General features: G+C 40.4%; 1 protein-coding gene across 1 annotated transcript in view; it reads right to left on the reverse strand.

The window, feature by feature from the left end:
- Positions 1-24,090, reverse strand: part of LOC142312008 (uncharacterized) — a 222,180-nt gene that overhangs the window by 88,218 nt on the left and 109,872 nt on the right. Inside the window, 3 exon segments of the mRNA XM_075350882.1 lie at positions 10,552-10,648; positions 11,988-12,085; positions 12,169-12,219. Coding sequence (XP_075206997.1) covers positions 10,552-10,648; positions 11,988-12,085; positions 12,169-12,219 — 246 coding nt within the window.

A 24,090-nucleotide genomic window follows, 5' to 3' on the forward strand; every position in this document is an offset into this window, starting at 1 on the left:
TGAAAGAAAAAATGACACAAAGATCATTCCTCTCACGACCCAGACTTTCTATCTGCAAGCTCGACTGAACCATATCTTATAACACAACGGGAACTGAATAATTGTGTATCCAATACATCTTCATAGAGGTCAATTTTGTGGCATGCAACATCAACAGTTTAATGGAAGCTCTGAAAATGAGTTATAAACCAGAGGATCTTCACTCCTCCATAAAGATCTTCTTCAGATCTTTCAGGTTTTGGGGCTGTCGCTGGGCAACATTGAGTTTCAGCTCCCTCCAAAGACTTTCTATTGGGTTCAGGTCTGCAGACTGGCCAGGCCACTCTCTAATCTTGAAATGCTATTTACGGAGCCACTCCTTAGTTGCTGTGGCTGAGTGTTTGGGGTCACTGTCATGCTGGAAGACCCAGCCATGATCCATCTTCAATGCTCTTACGGAGGGAAGAAGGTTGTTGGCCAAAATCTTGTGATACATGACCCCATCCATTCTGCAGTCGTCCTGTCTCCTTTGCAGAAAAACAAAGTATGATGTTTCCACCTCCATGCTTCATGGTTGGAGTGTGGAAACATTGAAAGTTCTGTTTTGGTCTTATCTGATCACATGCCTCCTCTGGCTCATACATATGGTCATTCGCAAACTTCAAAAGGGCATGGACATGTGCTGGCGTGAGCAGCAGGACCCTGCATGACCTGCAGGATTTTAATCCATGACTGCTTAGTGTGTTACTAACTGTAATCTTTGAGACTATGGTCCCAGCTCTCTTCAGGTAATAATTGGGCCAACAGTTATTGCCTTGTTACAAAGCTGCTTGCCTATTGTTCTGTAGATCATCCCAGCTTCTACAGGTCTACAATTTTCTCCCTAGTGTCCTTAAACAGCTCTTTGGTCTTGGTTATGGTAGAGATGATGGCACGTGATTGATTTGAGTGTGCAGACAGGTGTCTTTTATCCACAAAACGGCTTCAAACAGGTATAACTAATACAGGTAATGAGTGCAGATTAGGAGAGCTTAAAGAAAAAATTATAGGTCTGTGAGAGCCAGAATTCTTGCTGGTTGGTAGGTGATCAAATACTTATGTCATGCAATAAAATGCAAATAATTATTTAAAAATCATACAATGTGATTTTCTGGATATTTTTGGGGGATTCTGTCTGTCACTGTTAAAGTGTACCTACGATATAAACTACAAACCTCTCCATTCTTTGTAGGTGGGTAAACTTGCAAAATCGGCAGTGTATCAAATACTAATTTTCCTCACTGTAGTCTATGCTTGCATATGTCTTATCGCTTACAGGGTGCTGGTGTATCTCGTTTATGTTTCGTGTAGTTTTAGCAGTTAGCACCTTTTCACACTTGTTATAAATATATGGGGTTTTTTTTCTTTTTTTGTTCTTTAGTTTGTAATTTTTTTTAATCTTTTTAAACTTTTTTTTTTTTTACTTTTTTACTTAGCCTCTAGGTAGTACATCAACTTTCACAGGTCTGATCTAATACTCTGCAATGCTTTTACATTGCAGGTCATTAGATCACTCAATCAGAACCAGACAGTAGGTGTCAGATTCTGTTCAAGGCAGGATCTCACATTCCAACATTCCCGGGTGACCCCACGGCCATTATTCGTCCCGGGGTCACCGTGGAGACAATCAGCCTAACATGATCACAATCATGTTGTGCCAATCGTTACAGAGAGGAAGCCCCCTTGGTCTGCTATGCCGATCGATATCACTGTCACTATTGACAGCAGCATCAGAGGGGTTAGACGCCTGCTATCAGTGCCAGCACCTATTGTGGGTGTTACTGCAGGGTGTCAGTGATGTCACATAGCTGACGGCAGCTGATAATTTTGCCACCTCTGCTTGTGAGTCTGTGGGATTGTAGAGCTGGACTAGTATGGCGGGTTGCGGAAATGCACTTCCCCCACATGGACAGTTGATGATACGAAGGGGTTAAGAAATTACTCATTTCATAACTGAAGCGGACAATGGTTTAAAAAATAGCTTAGATGGTTATTTATACCAAAATAAAACAAATTATTATATTAATGCATAAACTTTGTGTTATGGAGGTCAATCCAGTTTGATGTCATATCGGACAGAAGAGCAACTCATTGGACAACGTCTTTAAAATTAAGTTATACTGTGTTTATAAATGTGAAATATTTTATACATATGATTGATACATTGACATGAACAGTAGCTCCTGTTTATTTTTCAATAAAAAATGTTTACTAGTATTTGCAAACATTTAGTATTAAGCAGTTAGTACTGTAAATTACATTCCTTTCTCTCGTAGACTATAACTGTGGTATTTTTTTATTGTACCATTTGACAATAAAATGGTTCGAAAAAGAAAATGGCTTCTGCCTGTACGGTAATGCTCACTATGGTCGTGGCTTAAGGGAGGCACAGGCACAAAGTTGCTTGATGTAAACAGGAAGATTTATTGTAATCCTTACATCGCCAAGAAACAAACAGAAAACAGCCTTGTCATGGGCACAAAGGAATAACAAACAAAATAGTCAATCCAGCAGTACTAGCTCACCCCTTTACAAAAGAAAATGCTCCACACAGGTCTGCACAGGATCACAAGTCTTATCACTTTGCTTCAGACTTAAGTTATACAGGTATTTTAACCTCTACTTCCAGACAGGAAATGAGGCAGGTGAACTGCCTTATATTGCTCATTCCAAATCCAAAACTGGAGGTAAGGCAACGGCCAGACACACCCAGCTTTAGTGGCCGTTCCTAAAACCTGGATCAAAAATCCAGGCCCATTAAAAAAACACCACTCACCACTATAGGTGCTGGAGTCTGCTTTTCCAGGTCATACATCGCCAATGCTTGACACATCGGTGACACATACAGATCCAGAACTTGTCCTGCTGCCACTATGCATTTGATTTGTGAATATTGTGATTTGCAATAAGATTTGATATCTGTGCAATACATTTCCCAAATACTGACCATGAAAATGTTTTCTTTCCCTTGTGACTTGTACAGTATAACAAGATATGATGTGTACATAACATTTTTTCACATCAATATAGCTGATCACCTGTGTGTAATTTCTGATGTTTAATCAGACTTTTTTTCTCTGTATAACATTTCCCACATTGTAAACACATAAACGGCTTCTCCCCTGTGTGAGTTCTCAGATGGACAACAAGTCGTTGTTTTTGTGTAAAACATTTCCCACATTCTGAACATGAATATGGCTTTTCTCCACTGTGAATTCTCTGATGTATAACAAGATTTGGTTTATGTATAAAACATTTCCCACATTCTGAACATGAATATGGCTTTTCCCCTGTGTGAGTTCTCTGATGTTTAATAAGATTTGATTTTGCTTTAAAACCCCTTCCACATTCTGAACATGAAAATGGCTTCTCTGCAGTGTGAGTAGTCTTATGTTTAACAAGTCGTTGTTTTTCTATAAAACATTTCCCACATTCTGAACATGAATATGGCTTTTCCTCACTGTGAATAATCTGATGTTTAACAAGATTTGATTTATGTATAAAACATTTCCCACATTCTGAACATGAATATGGCTTTTCCCCTGTGTGAGTTCTCTGATGTGTAACAAGAAGGTCTTTAACTGTAAAACATTTCCCACATTCTGAACATGAATATGGCTTGACACCTGTGTGTCGTTTTTGATGTTTAATAAGATTTGTTTTCTCTGTAAAACATTTCCCACATTCTGAACATACAAATGGCTTTTCCCCAGTGTGAATTCTCTGATGTGTAACAAGACGGTCTTTGACTGTAAAACATTTCCCACATTCTGAGCATGAATATGGTTTCTCACCTGTGTGAGTTCGCAGATGGATAACAAGACGTGCTTTCTCTGTAAAGCATTTTCCACATTCTCGACACGAAAATGGGGTCTCCTCAGCATGTAATCTCTGATGTTTAACAAGCAGATCTTTTGCTATAAAACATTTCCCACATGCTGAACATGAATAAGGCTTTTCCCCTGTGTGAGTTCTCTGATGTTTAACAAGATTTGATTTTTCTATAAAACGTTTTCCACATTCTGAACATGAATATGGCTTTTCCCCTGTGTGAGTTCTCTGATGTTTAACAAGATTTGATTTTTCTATAAAACGTTTTCCACAATCTGAACATGCAAATGGTTGCTCCCCTGTGTGAATTTTCTCATGTGTAACAACATGTGATTTTCTTGTAAAACATTTCCCACAATTCGAACATGAATATGGCCTCTTTCTTGAGTGAGTTGTTTGATGTTCACCATCTCTTCTGTTAATTTTGTTTTGCTTAACAGTTTGTGATGAATCCGAAGATAAGAGATGTTGAAAAGGATCAGGTGATGAATCTTTACTTTTGAGGGCTGGATACATATGTGGGATACTGTCATATTCTTCATAAGGACCCAGTGTAATACTATGATCATGCGCTGTAAAATCTGAAAATATCAGATGGGCCTCTGATCTGATGGTACTTTTAGCTGTCAAAAATAAAACTGAATATTATTTTTCAAAAACACAACCTTGAAATTATATTAATTTTGACATACATAAATTTTACAACAATTATATGCAAATTATAGTAAAATTCAACTATGAACTAATGAAGGCAGTAAATATTAAAGCAGAGACTCCTAGATTATGATGTAAACACACCAGATTTGTGCTCTCTCTCATTTTGGCACACTAAATCATGGACTAATAACAGTCATCTTCAATAGCAATCTCTAAACGTTTGTTAAATATGCAATATGTACCGTATTTTTCGCTTTATAACACGCACTTTTCCTCCCAAAAATTTGGGAGGAAAATGGGGGGTGCGTCTTATAATCCGACCTGGGTGTCCTGTCTGTGCGGCGATCGGGCGGCCGGGTGCCTGTGGCTGCGTGCAAGCGGCCGGGTACCTGTGCTTGCATGCGGTGGCAGCCGGGTACCCGTGGCTGTGTGCCGGCGGCAGCCGGGTGCTGTGTGCCGGCGGTAGTCGGGTGCTGTGTGCCGGCGGCAGTCGGGTGCTGTGTGCCGGCGGCAGTCGGGTGCCCGTGCGGGCGGCAGGTGGCTGCCGCCCTCACACAGGCACCCGGCTACCGCCCGCACGCAAGCACAGGTACCTTGCCGCTTGCACGCAGGGTGGGCGGGCAGCCTGCTGGCTGCCACTCTGTGCATGCGGGGCGGGCGGCTGTGCAGCAAGTTACCCAGTTTGTCCGCGGTCCCACTTTCAAATGATGGCGCCGGGAGCTTGCGCGTGGGCAGATGGAGCTCTTGGATGAGAGCTCCATCTGCGCACGCGCTGCTCCGGGAGTCAGCGCGTGCGCAGATGGAGTCCTGGGAAGAGAGCTCCATCTGCGCATGCGCCGGCTCCGGGCGCCATCACTTGAATCTGGACCGCGGACACACTGGGAAAACACCGCATCGGTTTGCTCCACCACTGAGCCGTCGCTGCCACCACTGAGCCGTCGCCACCGCTGCCACCACTGAGCCGTCACCGCCGCTGCTACCACTGAGCCACCATTTGAACCGGGACCGCGGACACCCTCACTGCACCGGCCTGCTGCACGACTCACCCGCCGCCGCTGCTGCCGCCACCACGGACCCCGCGGCTCCTGCCACCACTGACCAGCCGCGCCTGCCACCACTGACCCGCCGCGCCTGCCAGCACAACCTGTGCCTCCTGTGACCCGCTTCACCATCACTGCTGCCCCCCTCCGGTAAGAGAACACTGGAGTATTTTTTTTACCTTTTTTTATGTCTAAATATGGGATGCGTCTTATAATCCGGTGCGTCTTATAAAGCGAAAAATACGGTATTTATATTTAGTGCATATCTGTGGTGACTTGTAAAGATCAACCTACAAAAAATCCTCAAATGTCCAGCATATTAACTTTCCATATAATAACTACAGAATAACAGACAACTGGAGAAAGTATTTGAGTGAAATATACAACACTTTCAGCAACATGTAAATTCAGTTTAACAAAACAAAAACAAAACGTGCAAAATATATCACATAGGAAACACTAAGACTGCTGTATATCCATCTTCTAGCATTATATGTTGAGAGTAATATACCGTATTTTTCGGACCATAAGACGCACTTTTTTTGCCCCAAATGTTGGGGGAAGTTGGGGGGTGCATCTTATGGTCTGAATGTGGGGCTGCGGGGAATGAGGGTGCTGCGGTGGAGCGGGTCATCGGGGGCACGAGCAGGCTGTAGCAGCCTGCCGTGACCACGTGGGCCCGCTCATTACATATGCACGCCCATCCTCCCGCCCATCTCTCAGCACTGATAGCTGGGCGGGATGATGGGCGGGGGTGCGCGCATAGTAAACAGCCAGCCGTGATCACCCCTGGCAACTACAGCCTGGAGTGATCATGCTCGGCTGTATTCACTGCTCCCCGCGCATCATCATCAGCGCGGGGTGCAGTGAATCAGTACACTCACCGTTCCCCTGCAGCACCGCGATCTCCTCCTGATTGCCGGCCGCGCTGTGTGGAGACTAGCGGGGCTCACAGCGATGACGTCATCGCTGTGCTCATGTGTCCACACAGCGGCGCTGGCACAGACAAAGGGAGATCGTGGTGCTGCAGGGAGCGTGGCCGGCTCCACACAGCGCTGCCGGCACAGACGGAGGAGGAGCGACGCTGCGTGGAGTGAGGAAAGGTGAATATAATGGGGTTTTTTTTTTTTTTTTTTTTTTATGTGAGTGCCGCAGGATGGGCGCATATGAGCAGGATGATGGGCATATAGCAGGATGATGGGCGCATATGAGCAGGATGATGGGCATATAGCAGGATGATGGGTGCATATGAGCAGGATGATGGGCGCATATGAGCAGGATGATGGGCATATAGCAGGATGATGGGGACATATAGCAGGATGAGGGATATATAGCAGGATGAGGGAGATACAGTGCCTACAAGTAGTATTCAACCCCCTGCAGATTTAGCAGGTTTACACATTCGGAATTAACTTGGCATTGTGACATTTGGACTGTAAATCAGCCTGGAAGTGTGAAATGCACTGCAGCAAAAAAGAATGTTATTTCTTTTTTTATTTTATTTTTTAAATTGTGAAAAGTTTATTCAGAGGGTCATTTATTATTCAACACCTCAAACCACAAGAATTCTGTTTGGTTCCCCTAAAGTATTAAGAAGTATTTCAGGCACAAAGAACAATGAGCTTCACATGTTTGGATTAATTATCTCTTTTTCCAGCCTTTTCTGACTAATTAAGACCCTCCCCAAACTTGTGAACAGCACTCATACTTGGTCAACATGGGAAAGACAAAGGAGCATTCCAAGGCCATCAGAGACAAGATCGTGGAGGGTCACAAGGCTGGCAAGGGGTACAAAACCCTTTCCAAGGAGTTGGGCCTACCTGTCTCCACTGTTGGGAGCATCATCCGGAAGTGGAAGGCTTATGGAACTACTGTTAGCCTTCCACGGCCTGGACAGCCTTTGAAAGTTTCCACCCGTGCCGAGGCCAGGCTTGTCCGAAGAATCAAGGCTAACCCAAGGACAACAAGGAAGGAGCTCCGGGAAGATCTCATGGCAGTGGGGACATTGGTTTCAGTCAATACCATAAGTAACGTACTCCACCGCAATGGACTCCGTTCCAGACGAGCCCGTAAGGTACCTTTACTTTCAAAGCCTCATGTCAAGGCTCGTCTACAGTTTGCTCATGATCACTTGGAGGACTCTGAGACAGACTGGTTCAAGGTTCTCTGGTCTGATGAGACCAAGATCGAGATCTTTGGTGCCAACCACACACGTGACGTTTGGAGACTGGATGGCACTGCATACGACCCCAAGAATACCATCCCTACAGTCAAGCATGGTGGTGGCAGCATCATGCTCTGGGGCTATTTCTCAGCCAAGGGGCCTGGCCATCTGGTCCGCATCCATGGGAAGATGGATAGCACGGCCTACCTGGAGATTTTGACCAAGAACCTCCGCTCCTCCATCAAGGATCTTAAGATGGGTCATCATCTCATCTTCCAACAAGACAATGACCCAAAGCACACAGCCAAGAAAACCAAGGCCTGGTTCAAGAGGGAAAAAATCAAGGTGTTGCAGTGGCCTAGTCAGTCTCCTGACCTTAACCCAATTGAAAACTTGTGGAAGGAGCTCAAGATTAAAGTCCACATGAGACACCCAAAGAACCTAGATAACTTGGAGAAGATCTGCATGGAGGAGTGGGCCAAGATAACTCCAGAGACCTGTGCCGGCCTGATCAGGTCTTATAAAAGACGATTATTAGCTGTAATTGCAAACAAGGGTTATTCCACAAAATATTAAACCTAGGGGTTGAATAATAATTGACCCACACTTTTATGTTGAAAATTTATTAAAATTTAACTGAGCAACATAACTTGTTGGTTTGTAAGATTTATGCATCTGTTAATAAATCCTGCTCTTGTTTGAAGTTTGCAGGCTCTAACTTATTTGCATCTTATCAAACCTGCAGGGGGTTGAATACTACTTGTAGGCACTGTATATATATATATATATATATATATATATATATATATATATATATATATATATATATATATATATATATATAAAAGGATGGGGATTATATACAAGGCAGGAGGATCATTACCAGGATGGGGTACCTTACTAGAGAATTTGGGGACATTACCCCCATAACAGTGTCAGCAGCAGATCCTCGCCCCATAACAGTGTGTCATGACCACATTTTTTGCTTAAAATTTTATTTTACTATTTTCCTTCTCTAAAACCAGGGTGCATCTTATGGTCCGGTGCGTCTTATAGTCCGAAAAATACGGTATACATCACATAAGAAACACGGAGACCCTGTAGTTCAAATCATATAGGAGACACTAAGTTCGCTGTATATGCACTGACAAGAAAAAGGGTAACAATATTTTTAACTTTTTACTTTCAGGCTTTATATCTCACCATCCACTACAGCAGAGGTGGGGAACCTTTTTTCTGCCAGGGGCCATTTGAAAATTTCTACCAACCTTCAGAGGCCGCAAAAAATTCATACATGACAGGAGGGGCTGGCGACATATATATACACACACACACACATCACGAGAGGGGCTGGAGACTGTGTATATATATATATATATATATATATATATATATATATATATATACACAGACATCACAAGAGGGGCTGGGGGCATATATATATATACACACACACAACACGGGCGGGGCTGGGGGCATATACACACATCACAGGAGGGGCTGGGGGCATATACACATCACAGGAGAGTCTGAGGTTCGGACATCACAGGGGAGCACGGACAGTACTGCCGGGTACGGACAGCACTGGTGGTGGCACGGACATCACTAGAGGGGCATGAACAGGACTGGGGCACATGGACAGGACTGAGGGTGAACAGACATCAGCATGGGGGCACAAACAGCACTGGGGGGTGGCACACAGCACTAGGGGGGGTACACAGCAGCGGGAGGCATGAGGCTCACAGCAGGGGGAGCCAGGAGGCTCAGAAGGGAGGCAGGAGGATCACAGCAGAAAGGCTCACAGCACAGGGAGGCAGGTAAAGCAAGAGGCTCACAGCAGGGGGAGGCAGAAAGCTCACAGCAGAGGGATGCAAGAGGCTTACCGAAGCAGGAGGCAGATACAGCGGGAGACAGGTACAACAGGGTGATAGGAAACTCACAGCAGTGGGGAGGAAGAGGCTCACAGCAGCAGGAGGCAGTTGCAGCAGGGACGCCAGTAAATCTGCGGCTCCTCTTCTTCTGTGGGACCGGAGCTCATTGAATCTCATGCTTAACCCGCCCACAAAGCCTGTTCCAGTGTGCGGAGGACGATTTAAAGGGCCGGCAGCCGACAACTGCAGCTGCTGCCCGAGTACTGCCGTCCGGGAATGTGCCCAGGGGCCACATAAAAAGTAATCGTAGGCCGCATACAGCCCGCCGGCCGGAGGTTCCCCACCCCTGCACTACAGCTTTGAACATGAGACTAACTTCATTCTATAGACAATCATCTTGGCTATTTCATACATAAAATTAATTTGCAACTATTTAGCAAATGATTAGTTATGCAGAATCATATCATGTAACTGCATTGTTGCTGTTTTGCTTCTAATGTTTGAAAAATCTTTTTTCTTCCTTCCTGTATACTACAAATTACAACCTGTTCTCACATTCCCTAATAGCTCAGTGCGTTACTAAGTTGATTCCCAAGAGAAATGTCACTTGTTTGAATCGAGGAGCAGCCATGAAGAAGATTTCCCACGAAAAAAGAAACATCATCATGCAACTCATCGATAGCAGTCTCTCGGCCAAGAAAATGACCAAACTACATCATGTGAGTGGCATGACAGTTGGAAGCCTATGAAATAAAGTTCGTCCATCCACCATCCATTCAGAAGCAACGTGGTGGACATCCAGGCAAAATATTGAAGCATGCCCAGAAGGATTCAGGCACTGTTGAAAGCCAAAAGGTGGATTTACAAAATACTAACAAACAATAAAAAATGTAAATTTAATTCATTGTTTATGCTAACATTTTGGCACAACTCTAAAGTGATTTGTCTACATTTAGTGATCACTACTCACCTGTGTGGTTGTAGGAATCTGTAGGAATCTCCTCTTTACACCACTCATCACCCCTCACATAGGTCTCTGTAGTATTAATATGGGTCAGATCTTCACCCTGAAAATAATATTGTAAAAGTCACAGACAGATGGAAAAGTCTTGCAAAATGATGCAGAAACCCCCAGAAAAGATCATAAATGAACAGAACAACCAAAAATCACAGCAGTAGATATCACAGAGCTGCAGGTCTCCTGTATAATCCAACCTGTCACCTCCTAATTGTAACCAGCAGTCTCCATAACCAGAAAATTGTGAGAAGATCCAGACATCATCTAATGTCTATGATCAGCTTTATCCTGTCATCTCCACCAAGTATAAACCATACACTGAATGGCCACATTATTACAGACACCATCTAGTATCGGGTACATTCACCTTCGCTCTTCAGAACTATAGCAATTCTATGTCATCAGTTCCAGTCTGTGTTGATCATTCTGCAGGAATATTGGACCTTGAGGACAGGACAGCATTTTACAGATGCCACAAATAAGATTGAGGTACTGACCTGCTCTGAACAGCCCAATCTACCTCCTCCTGGAGATTCTCTATACGACCAAGATCTAAAGATTGTGGAGCAAGAAAAACTTCTGTCATATTTCTGGAAGCAATTCATGACTATCCGACCATTGTAACATTGAGCATTGTTCTGTCATAAGTGAAAGTCTGCTATAGATGGATGGCATTGATTTCCCACAAGCCCTAGGTAAGCTCCTGAGCTGAAGAGTTGTCTGTTCAGACACTAGCTTTAGCAGCAGTTTTCTCTTCATCTGCAGTACAAGACTGAGCACCGACTGTTCTTCAGAACAATTGTTGACTAACTCCTTCTTACTCCTTTCTCTGATGAGTTGCTGATATTCACAGGATTTGCTTTCACTGAATGTTTTTCTTCTATGAAAACATTCTCAGCATAGTCTGAACACCATTGTATGTAATAAAAATAGTGGACCCGTAGAAGCCTAATCACAGGCGAAACGGCCGTCGTCCGCAGCGAGGGGCCGCATCCAGGTCTCCTCTACCCGCTGACAATCCACACCTTTCACTTTTATATGGAATAAAGAATTACCGGATGAAACTTTACAGCTTTGGTGCGATCGTATTCTTCTTTCTGTGATGTACTAAAAATTGAAAAACGGTCAGATCACTTTATGTTCCCAATCCAACACTGATTCACACTGCAAGTGATCCACAGAAAACTGATCACTGGATTTTCTTCTCTACACCAGAGTCGCTGGTCAAATTTCCATTTAGGAAACTTTATACCAGAAACGGATCGGTGTCTCTAACAAATTGGCCATTCAGTGTATAATAATGTTGGATAAAACAAGACTGAACACAAGACCTTCACAGCCGTCTACACATCATAGGGGAGATCTCATGACTCCTTCTCTCCATCTACCTGATCATCCTGAGGAACATCGGGATCTTCTTGTTTACAGTCCTGTGGAAGAAGAGGACGGGGACATCTCTCTGGTGTTGTCCTCTCACTGGATAGAACTGGAGGAAACACATACAGGGACTGAATTCATTATTTACATACAGATAATTATCGGCCGTGTGTATTTAGTCCTGTCTATTACCTGGTGATGTGAGGGGCTGGGGATCCTCCATCATGGCGTCCTTGTACAGATCTTTGTGTCCTTCTAAATACTCGCACTCCTCCATGGAGAAGTAGACGGCGACATCCTGACACCTTATAGGAACCTGACACATGCAATGATACCGTCATCCCCCGATCCCTCCATAGCGTTACTGTATAATGTCCCAGCATTCCCAGCAGTGTCACCTCGCCAGTCAGCAGCTCAATCATCTTGTAGGCGAGTTCTAGGATCTTCTGGTCATTGATGTCCTCATGTATCGGGGGGTGAGGTGGAGGTCCCGTGATTGGGCTCAGGGGTCTTCCCCATCCCTCAGACATAGGGTCCTGACAGCGCTCACTAGAGGTCTTCACTACTGTGTAATCCTGGTTATGGAGAGACACATTAATAAATCTCACTACAGACATTTCCAGAGTCCTCACCTCTCCAGTTCTGTCCATCTGTTATTCCCATAGATAAGAATGATGTAATGTGACATCATCAGAGTCTCTCACCTCTCCAGTAAGCCGGAAGAGGATCTCTAGGGTGAGGTGTAATATCCTCTCCGCCATCTTGTCCCTGTCCCTATTCATCCTTGATGGGTCAATCAGGAAAATTCTCTTATATAGAAGATGTGAGAGGATCCGATATTGTAGGGACCTGAATGGGGAGAAGATGACGATGTAACATCAGAAAGATCCCATGTAAGAAATCTCCGGAGCTGTTACCGGCTTCACATGATCACTACATCCAGTCCTGGCCCCGTCCTGCCCCCGGTATAACACACAATCCAACTATATAAGTAAAATATATCTTTGTACCGTGTTAGCCAGTAGAGATAAAAAAATGTGTTTAAAAGAACTGAGAGTCCTCAGTGGTTGATACCTTTTAATGGCTAACTGAAAAGATGGTAATAATAGCAAGCTTTCGAGACTACTCAGGTCTCTTCATCAGGCATGGTATAACACAAAATCTGAAGAGTCACATATTTATACACAACAGGACTTAGAATAGTGCAGTAAAAAAAAAAAAAAGAACCAAAAAACAAGTTATATAAAACAGAACTGTCTCTATGGCAGGGGGGCAAACTGTTGTGGCCATAAATTTTGCTGCAGTTCAGTGTGAAAGTTTTATTGTCTTTACATTTTTTCTGGTTGCAGGGAAATGTTCCTGTTGGTGTTGGAGAGGACAGGGAGCTTCTGACAATGATGCTTCTTAGATTCGGGGGCTGTCTAAAACACAGAAGTGGGGGGTCTGGAAAAATAGATTTTAACCGGGCATCTTTTTGCAGTAATGGTTGTAGTTTCCGTGCAGCTCCTCTAAACACCTCCAGATTTGGATTGTAGGTGACTACAAGAGGGACCCGGTTGTTTTCTTCTTTAGTTTTATAATGTAGGAGATGGTTTCTTGATATTCTGGTGGCTCTTGTAATCTGGTTTTCAATTGTTCTTGGGTGGTAGCCTTGATTCAGAAAGGTCTTTCTGAGGCCCTCAAGGTGACCAGAAAAAATGTAAGACAATAAAACTTTCACACTGAACTGCAGCAAAATTTATGGCCACAACAGTTTGCCCCCCTGCCATAGAGACAGTTCTGTTTTATATAACTTGTTTTTTGGTTCTTTTTTTTTTTTTACTGCACTATTCTAAGTCCTGTTGTGTATAAATATGTGACTCTTCAGATTTTGTGTTATACCATGGCTGATGAAGAGACCTGAGTAGTCTCGAAAGCTTGCTATTATTACCATCTTTTCAGTTAGCCATTAAAAGGTATCAACCACTGAGGACTCTGTTCTTTTAAACAAAATTTTTTTAATCCAACTATAGTCACTCACAGAGATTTATCACAGAATATAGAACCGGGGCCGTCAGTAACAGATAATGATAGAGCATTAATATCTCCTGATAGTGACAACATGGAGCGGGCAACGGCCATAATGGAGACTGTACAATAACAGAGCAGCGAGCGGCGTCAGGAGGGAAGTGACCCAATCTAATCCCATACAGACGGGAACACATTCTGTCTCCTGGAGTGTGAGCGCAGCACTGAGGGGGTTAATGCCCCCAGTAATGGGGAATCTCCACATACCTCCTCCTGCAGAGCTGCACACTGGATATATGGTTGAGCCTAGAATGTACGGGCTCCTTTCAGGTTAATGGGCGTGGCAATATGTCCTCTCATCCACCATAACGATGCAGGGAAGGGGGCAAAGCCCCCCCTTGCACCACCTGCTGGGTCTTACCCCCAGACCCTACTTCTATTATAAATAGCTCCATGCTCACCTGGAGTTAGAAAAACAATGTTTATTCCTTCTGGAAATATCTGGCTGTAGTTTGAACACGCCCCTATCACATGACAAATTTCATCATACCTGGAAGGAGCCCATACATTCTAGCTATATAGTTGTTCTGTGCTTACAGGACCTGTGATGATGTCACATGGAGGGGAGGAGTCAGGGATCACATGATCAGCTCCTCAGTGTGTGCAGGACTCTGTTGTGCTGGATGAGGTGAAGTTTATGTGTGGGGTCAGGAGGGATTTAGGCTATGTTCACACTAGAAAAATGATTTTTCTTAAGAAATTTCTTAAGAAATTTCTTGAGAGTGAAGGATAAGCGCACCTGCGTTAAAAACGCACCAATAACGCAGGTGCGTTTATCATGCGTTTTCGGTGCATTTTCTTTCATGTTGGTCCCTGCATTTTTTAATGCCTTTACAGCAATAACTTTACAATTTGCCAAAGGCAATTAGATCCCCAAACTAAAGACTAATCTATTAATATATAACTTTTAATCAACGTATTAAGATAAGGGGACAAACACAATTAAAAGCACTGAGCACAGTGATCTGTCTTATATCACAAAAGCCATTACTTTAGCCACAGGGAATTCCCTATTCAGACTCATTCTTCCTGTCTCTGGCTAGCTAATGTGTTAATCCTATTGTAAATAATCACTGCGATCCCTATTTTAAAAAGACATTCAGTAGCCTCCCCAAGGGAGGTATAGATAAGATAGATAGAGAGATAGATAGAGGGATAGATAGATAGAGGGATAGATAGATAGAGGGATAGATAGATAGACAGATAGATAGATAGACAGATAGATGATAGATCGACAGAAGGATAGATAATATAGAAAGATACTGTAGATAATAGATAGATAATATAGAAAGATAGATAATAGATAGATATTTAGGGGTATAGATAGATAGATAATATAGATAGATAGATAGATAGATAGATAGATAGATAGATAGATAGATAGATAGATAGATAGATAGATAGATAGAGAGATAGATAGAGGGATAGATAGATAGAGGGATAGATAGATAGATAGATAGATAGATAGATAGATAGATAGAGGGATAGATAGATAGATAGATAGAGAGATAGATAGATAGATAGATAGATAGAGAGATAGATAGAGGGATAGATAGATAGAGGGATAGATAGATAGATAGATAGATAGATAGATAGAGGGATAGATAGATAGATAGAGAGATAGATAGATAGATAGATAGATAGATAGAGGGATAGATAGATAGAGGGATAGATAGATAGAGGGATAGATAGATAGATAGATAGATAGAGGGATAGATATATAGATAGAGGGATAGATAGAGGGATAGATAAATAGAGGGATAGATAGATAGATAGATAGATAGAGGGATAGATATATAGATAGAGGGATAGATAGATAGATAGATAGATAGATAGATAGATAGATAGATAGAGGGATAGATAGATAGAGGGATAGATAGATAGATAGATAGATGGATAGATAGATAGAGGGATAGATAGATAGAGGGATAGATAGATAGATAGATAGATAGATAGATAGATAGATAGATAGATAGAGGGATAGATAGATAGATAGATAGAGGGATAGATAGATAGAGGGATAGATAGATAGATAGATAGATAGATAGATTGATAGATATATAGATAGAGGGATAGATAGATAGATAGAGGGATAGATAGATAGATAGAGGGATAGAAAACACTATGGTTTGGTTTAATTAATTTCCCAAACCAGAAAGAAGCTATAGAAACCAGTATCTCATTAAAATAATTTTTATTTCAAATATCAAAATTTAATACATACAATAATAAAATTTCCAAAAGGAGTTCCACTTAAATACAACAAGGGACATGAGGGGTTAATGAGGAATATATATTAATTATACACATACATGGATTTTAATAGATTGTTTAATAATACATATCCCTGGTGAGTGATCAGTCTGTTCTATAAATATAATTAAATATGCATATAGTTAGTATATATATAGATACGCATAAATATCTCTGGTTGAATTTATTTCAACCACGCGAACCATTAATTCAAACAATTAATAAATAGCCATATAATAAGGTGTGTAAAATAAATAATAAACTTCACTACTTATAAAGTGCTTAGTTTTGTATAATTATTCACCAAATTCTATGAAACAAGTGCTTACAATTTATTTAATATGGTTCACATCGCTGAAGTTTCCCCAGAGATACTCAGGCTCCACAATTCCCTGTAGTTACTCATCATGCATATATTCAAACAGACTAGAAACCTATAGTGTTTAGATCACCCAAGGTTGACAGCTTTATTGCTACTTAAGTGCAAAGTGCAGGATACACGCTACTTCCTGATATAAGTGACGGACCAGCCGTATTCACCATGAACACATGGAAGGCATAAAAACCTGCACAGTACTTACTTAAATCCCTCCACGTCCCGTCACCCCAACATGTTTCGCCTTTTCTTCTTCGGGGGGCGTGTGTTTTGGGTGAGACTATGGTCTTTTTATAGTGTGTCTCCTATATGTCGGCATTGCCTACAGCTGTGCATTGCGGCGCATAGTTCAGGTCACGGGGCTAGATGGACAAATCACCTCCAGTCAGTGAAGTGAGACGCACGCTGCGTTCCATTAGTCAGCAGACAACGGAGGCCCCGTAGTGTCATGTTATATCACTGATCAAAGGTAATAGCACCGCAGCCAAAAACACGCGCTCAGCACAGGAGGCAATGTCGGCATCATGAGACTAAGTGTGGATATTCAAACATTTAGAAAAAAGTGCTCCCATCTGGATTTCGTACAATCTACATATGATTACCCTATCCACGCAAATTTATTTACATAATAGGATACATGTTAATAGAGAGTCTGTCATTTATATCCGTACTAAATCATAGGCATATTAGGGCATCATTATAGAAAGTGTATACAATAAAGTATATATCCCATCATCGGCACGAATACAATATGAAGCATATAAAATCCACATAAGGAACCTCATATATAATTATAAAATTATACAACCAATATATTATATACATATTAAAACAGTGATTGTTGGGAGTCAGTCACAGATAGTGAATATTATTAGTGAAACAATGTGTATTAAAGTGACAGTAAAAGGAATTCTTACACAGAAGATATACATATAAAAAATCCTTCATTATTATAATCTATTGTGAGAAAAAATATATATATGAATAAATATCCGCATACACTATCCATGCATGCCACATTATATAAATTATGGCGCATATGGATACCAAGTTACAGATGAATCATTCAAAAATTCATGAACCAATAAATATACATATAAAAATCACAGTATATTGTGTGATAATGTAACGTGAAAAAATTATTAATAAAAAATATTAATAAAATTAATATAATACTTATAAAAATATTATAAAGTTATTACTGTGCATAACGTGTACTTGTAATTCATGCGAATTGTCCGTTATGACAATCCTAGGATTGTCACAAGGGGCAATGCGCATGATTAAATCTGTAACAAAAACTCCCATTATTTAACCAAACAATCAATTCCTCTTGGCTTGTTCACGATGTTCATGTGGATGGATATGCAGGCACCTCTCATCTCATACTTAATTCCAATAGAGAGACACGAAATACTAAAATTACAAAAAACAGAATTAAAATCAGAATAAAATAAAATTACTTAAAAAACCATACCCCACCCCTAGAATTTCTCTCATCTTATTTACAGGAAAGCTCCAAATCCCATACTCTCATTTAATCCCTGAGGACTTAATGCACCTAGTCTAAAAATCCACCGACTCTCAACTCTGGCCAAGGCTTTGGCCAAATCTCCACCTCTGAAGCCGAGATCAACTACATCAATTCCCCTGAATTTCAACAGATATGGATTGCTGTTATGTTCCTTCTTGAAATGTCTAGGTAGTGTTTTTAGTTGGGACTCATCTTCACATGTTTTAGCTCTTTCAATGTCTCGGCAATGTTCCCGGATCCTTATTTTTCATTCTCGTGTAGTTAGGCCCACGTAGATCTTATCACATGGGCACTGGGCATGATAGATAGTTCCCTTGGTTGAACATGTAATATGTTTACGGATTTCAAAGATCCTGGAACCATCAAAGTTAGAGAAGGTTTTAGCCTTAACTGTATTGGCACAAGCCTTACATAGGCCACAGGGAAAAAACCCTTGACTTTGTATTGTTTTTGAGTCGTTCTTTGGATTCTGAAAATGACTATGTGTCAAAGTATCTCCCAAATTTGGGCATCTTCTAGCCACTATGCTTGGCATTTCAGGTAATATTTTCTTCAAGAGAGCATCAGATCGCAAAATATTCCAATGTTTTATGAGGACTTTTCTCATAGGCTGCCATTGATTATGAAAACTAGTTATAAAGCGTACCTGATTATTCTCTTTGTCTTTATTTTTACGGGTGACATTATATAGCACTTGATTTCTGGATGTCTGTGCAGCTCTTTTGTATCCTCTTTTGATCCATCTCTTGCTATAACCACGTTCCAATAAACGATGTGACAATTCTTGAGATTGTTGAAAGAATTGAGTTTCATCCGAACATATCCTTTTGACTCTCAGGAATTGTCCTATTGGTATCCCTTTTATGGTATTCTGAGGATGAGAAGAATCCGCATGCAACAAAGTATTAGTTGCTGTGTCTTTCCTATATACTTGAGTGGACAGTCTCCCATTCGGTAATGTATCAATCAAAATATCTAAAAATTCAATTCTTGGTCCAAACTTATATGTAAGCCTGATATTCTGATCATTATCATTGAGACTGTCCATTAAAGCATGCAATTCAACAACAGATCCATCCCAGATAAACAGGATGTCGTCTATAAAACGCATCCAATGATGTATATTCTTAATACCCGGGATGTCATTGTTGAAAAATATTCCTCTTTCCCATGCTCCCATGAACAAATTTGCATAGGATGGGGCACATGATGCCCCCATAGCTGTCCCTTGAATTTGTTTGTAGATATTTTGATCAAAAGTGAAAACATTGTGTGTCAATATGAATTCCAAAAGGGTCAAAATTAATCCAACCATTGGTTTCTCTAACGTACTATGATTGAGAAAAAGCTCCGCTGCTTTGATGCCATCCTGATGTCTGATAGAAGTATATAGAGACTCCACATCGGCCGTCACTAATATCATGTTCTTATCTAGTTGTAGATCATCTAACTGACAAAGGACCGATGTGGTGTCTCTGATATACGATGGTAATTCAACTACCAATGGTTTTAAGAAAAAGTCAATTACGGAACAGATAGTTTCACAAAGTCCACCCTTGCCTGATACAATTGGTCTCCCTGGAGGGTCGTTGATGTTTTTATGTATTTTAGGTATCAGGTACAGGGTGGGTAATCTTGGATGTAATTCCGTAATGACATCCACCATTTTCTTGGGAATTGTCCCCTCTTCATATGCCTGAGTTAAAATGTGGAGGAGTTCATTTTTGAATTCAGCCAGGGGGTTGTATCTCAATTTAGTATAGCATTTTCTATCATTTAGTTGTTTATGTGCCTGTTTCATATATAATTCATTAGGCCATAAAACGGCATTTCCCCCTTTATCAGCGGGCTTGCATATTTAATTATATTTATAGAACAGACTGATCACTCACCAGGGATATGTATTATTAAACAATCTATTAAAATCCATGTATGTGTATAATTAATATATATTCCTCATTAACCCCTCATGTCCCTTGTTGTATTTAAGTGGAACTCCTTTTGGAAATTTTATTATTGTATGTATTAAATTTTGATATTTGAAATAAAAATTATTTTAATGAGATACTGGTTTCTATAGCTTCTTTCTGGTTTGGGAAATTAATTAAACCAAACCATAGTGTTTTGTATTGATGTTTTGAAGCTGAACCACTTTGTGGGGAAATAGAATTTATATGGGCATATGGTAAATGAAGTAATTGTTAATTCTGTTTATGACAGATAGCCCGCTTTTGAAATGGATCTACAAGCCAAACTTACCTCTTGGCAATCCAAAGCTACAAATATTTTCAGTAGGAGTTCTACTTATACAACCACTAACCCGTCTCTCTCATCAAAGGAGCTTACAAAGAAATACAGGAATTTGATGTTCAAACAAACCAAAATATGGTGGACAAAAACATCCATGGAAAATTATTGGGATCAAAAAATTGTACCACGAGGCTTGAGGATACAGATTTATCCCACATTCGATTTAGAGGATGACGTATTGATTAAACGGTGGATGGAAGCAGCAAATACGTGTTCACTAGAATTTATTAAGATCATCATTGACAAAAACTCTGCTACTCTCCAAAAGCTTGAGGAGGAAATAAAAAATCTACAGGAGAGCATTAAAGGAGAAATGGATGAGGATGCTTTTAAGGAATTTTCAGTCTCCATGACTAAGGATTCTGAAAAATGGGAGAAGAACATCAGTGCTAGTAAAGCATCTAAATACCAGAGAGATATCTCGGATTTTGAGAAAAATAATATTTTTCATTGGCAAACTCGTAAAAATAAAGAAGGAACTAAGAGAGGTTCTGTTACATCCGTATCCTCCATCTCTGACAATGAAACAGCATCCCTTATCTCTGAGATCCCTAAAAAACGGAAAATGCAAGGAAAACAACCAATGAACAAGAGGCAATACAACATTTTTGACAGAGAGGTTGGAATGAATTTGAGAGATCGACCTAAGGTAATTAACCTTTCTTCACATGTGCTTTCTCAAACACATATTACATTGCTAGAAAAAGGTTTTTCATTCTCTCCTTCTTCCTCACCAGACCTCTTTACAACCATAAAGGATCTGCATCTTTTTGGACGAAAGCTTTTATTCAAAAGAATCTTTGCAAAGTCTGATGATACGATACCATTTGACACCAAAGAGGAAATTGAAGCAGTAGAAATACTACAACAACTCGCTGATGAAAGCGTAGAACCCTCAGTAAGTAAATTTCCAATGTCCTTGATTAATAAATCTAAAAAATTTCCATCTCTTAGTTCAGTACCTGCTATAGACGTATTTATTAAAGTTGTTTCAGGGGAATTGGAAAAACAATTTGAAAATAGAGGAGTGTCTAATCTCAGCAAAAAAGAGAGGACTGCTCTTTTAGAACTTCAGACATGGCATGATATACAATTCAAGCCCGCTGATAAAGGGGGAAATGCCGTTTTATGGCCTAATGAATTATATATGAAACAGGCACATAAACAACTAAATGATAGAAAATGCTATACTAAATTGAGATACAACCCCCTGGCTGAATTCAAAAATGAACTCCTCCACATTTTAACTCAGGCATATGAAGAGGGGACAATTCCCAAGAAAATGGTGGATGTCATTACGGAATTACATCCAAGATTACCCACCCTGTACCTGATACCTAAAATACATAAAAACATCAACGACCCTCCAGGGAGACCAATTGTATCAGGCAAGGGTGGACTTTGTGAAACTATCTGTTCCGTAATTGACTTTTTCTTAAAACCATTGGTAGTTGAATTACCATCGTATATCAGAGACACCACATCGGTCCTTTGTCAGTTAGATGATCTACAACTAGATAAGAACATGATATTAGTGACGGCCGATGTGGAGTCTCTATATACTTCTATCAGACATCAGGATGGCATCAAAGCAGCGGAGCTTTTTCTCAATCATAGTACGTTAGAGAAACCAATGGTTGGATTAATTTTGACCCTTTTGGAATTCATATTGACACACAATGTTTTCACTTTTGATCAAAATATCTACAAACAAATTCAAGGGACAGCTATGGGGGCATCATGTGCCCCATCCTATGCAAATTTGTTCATGGGAGCATGGGAAAGAGGAATATTTTTCAACAATGACATCCCGGGTATTAAGAATATACATCATTGGATGCGTTTTATAGACGACATCCTGTTTATCTGGGATGGATCTGTTGTTGAATTGCATGCTTTAATGGACAGTCTCAATGATAATGATCAGAATATCAGGCTTACATATAAGTTTGGACCAAGAATTGAATTTTTAGATATTTTGATTGATACATTACCGAATGGGAGACTGTCCACTCAAGTATATAGGAAAGACACAGCAACTAATACTTTGTTGCATGCGGATTCTTCTCATCCTCAGAATACCATAAAAGGGATACCAATAGGACAATTTCTGAGAGTCAAAAGGATATGTTCGGATGAAACTCAATTCTTTCAACAATCTCAAGAATTGTCACATCGTTTATTGGAACGTGGTTATAGCAAGAGATGGATCAAAAGAGGATACAAAAGAGCTGCACAGACATCCAGAAATCAAGTGCTATATAATGTCACCCGTAAAAATAAAGACAAAGAGAATAATCAGGTACGCTTTATAACTAGTTTTCATAATCAATGGCAGCCTATGAGAAAAGTCCTCATAAAACATTGGAATATTTTGCGATCTGATGCTCTCTTGAAGAAAATATTACCTGAAATGCCAAGCATAGTGGCTAGAAGATGCCCAAATTTGGGAGATACTTTGACACATAGTCATTTTCAGAATCCAAAGAACGACTCAAAAACAATACAAAGTCAAGGGTTTTTTCCCTGTGGCCTATGTAAGGCTTGTGCCAATACAGTTAAGGCTAAAACCTTCTCTAACTTTGATGGTTCCAGGATCTTTGAAATCCGTAAACATATTACATGTTCAACCAAGGGAACTATCTATCATGCCCAGTGCCCATGTGATAAGATCTACGTGGGCCTAACTACACGAGAATTAAAAATAAGGATCCGGGAACATTGCCGAGACATTGAAAGAGCTAAAACATGTGAAGATGAGTCCCAACTAAAAACACTACCTAGACATTTCAAGAAGGAACATAACAGCAATCCATATCTGTTGAAATTCAGGGGAATTGATGTAGTTGATCTCGGCTTCAGAGGTGGAGATTTGGCCAAAGCCTTGGCCAGAGTTGAGAGTCGGTGGATTTTTAGACTAGGTGCATTAAGTCCTCAGGGATTAAATGAGAGTATGGGATTTGGAGCTTTCCTGTAAATAAGATGAGAGAAATTCTAGGGGTGGGGTATGGTTTTTTAAGTAATTTTATTTTATTCTGATTTTAATTCTGTTTTTTGTAATTTTAGTATTTCGTGTCTCTCTATTGGAATTAAGTATGAGATGAGAGGTGCCTGCATATCCATCCACATGAACATCGTGAACAAGCCAAGAGGAATTGATTGTTTGGTTAAATAATGGGAGTTTTTGTTACAGATTTAATCATGCGCATTGCCCCTTGTGACAATCCTAGGATTGTCATAACGGACAATTCGCATGAATTACAAGTACACGTTATGCACAGTAATAACTTTATAATATTTTTATAAGTATTATATTAATTTTATTAATATTTTTTATTAATAATTTTTTCACGTTACATTATCACACAATATACTGTGATTTTTATATGTATATTTATTGGTTCATGAATTTTTGAATGATTCATCTGTAACTTGGTATCCATATGCGCCATAATTTATATAATGTGGCATGCATGGATAGTGTATGCGGATATTTATTCATATATATATTTTTTCTCACAATAGATTATAATAATGAAGGATTTTTTATATGTATATCTTCTGTGTAAGAATT

The sequence above is a fragment of the Anomaloglossus baeobatrachus genome, chromosome 5 (genome assembly GCF_048569485.1).
Source record: "Anomaloglossus baeobatrachus isolate aAnoBae1 chromosome 5, aAnoBae1.hap1, whole genome shotgun sequence".
Classification (NCBI taxonomy): Eukaryota; Metazoa; Chordata; class Amphibia; order Anura; family Aromobatidae; genus Anomaloglossus; species Anomaloglossus baeobatrachus.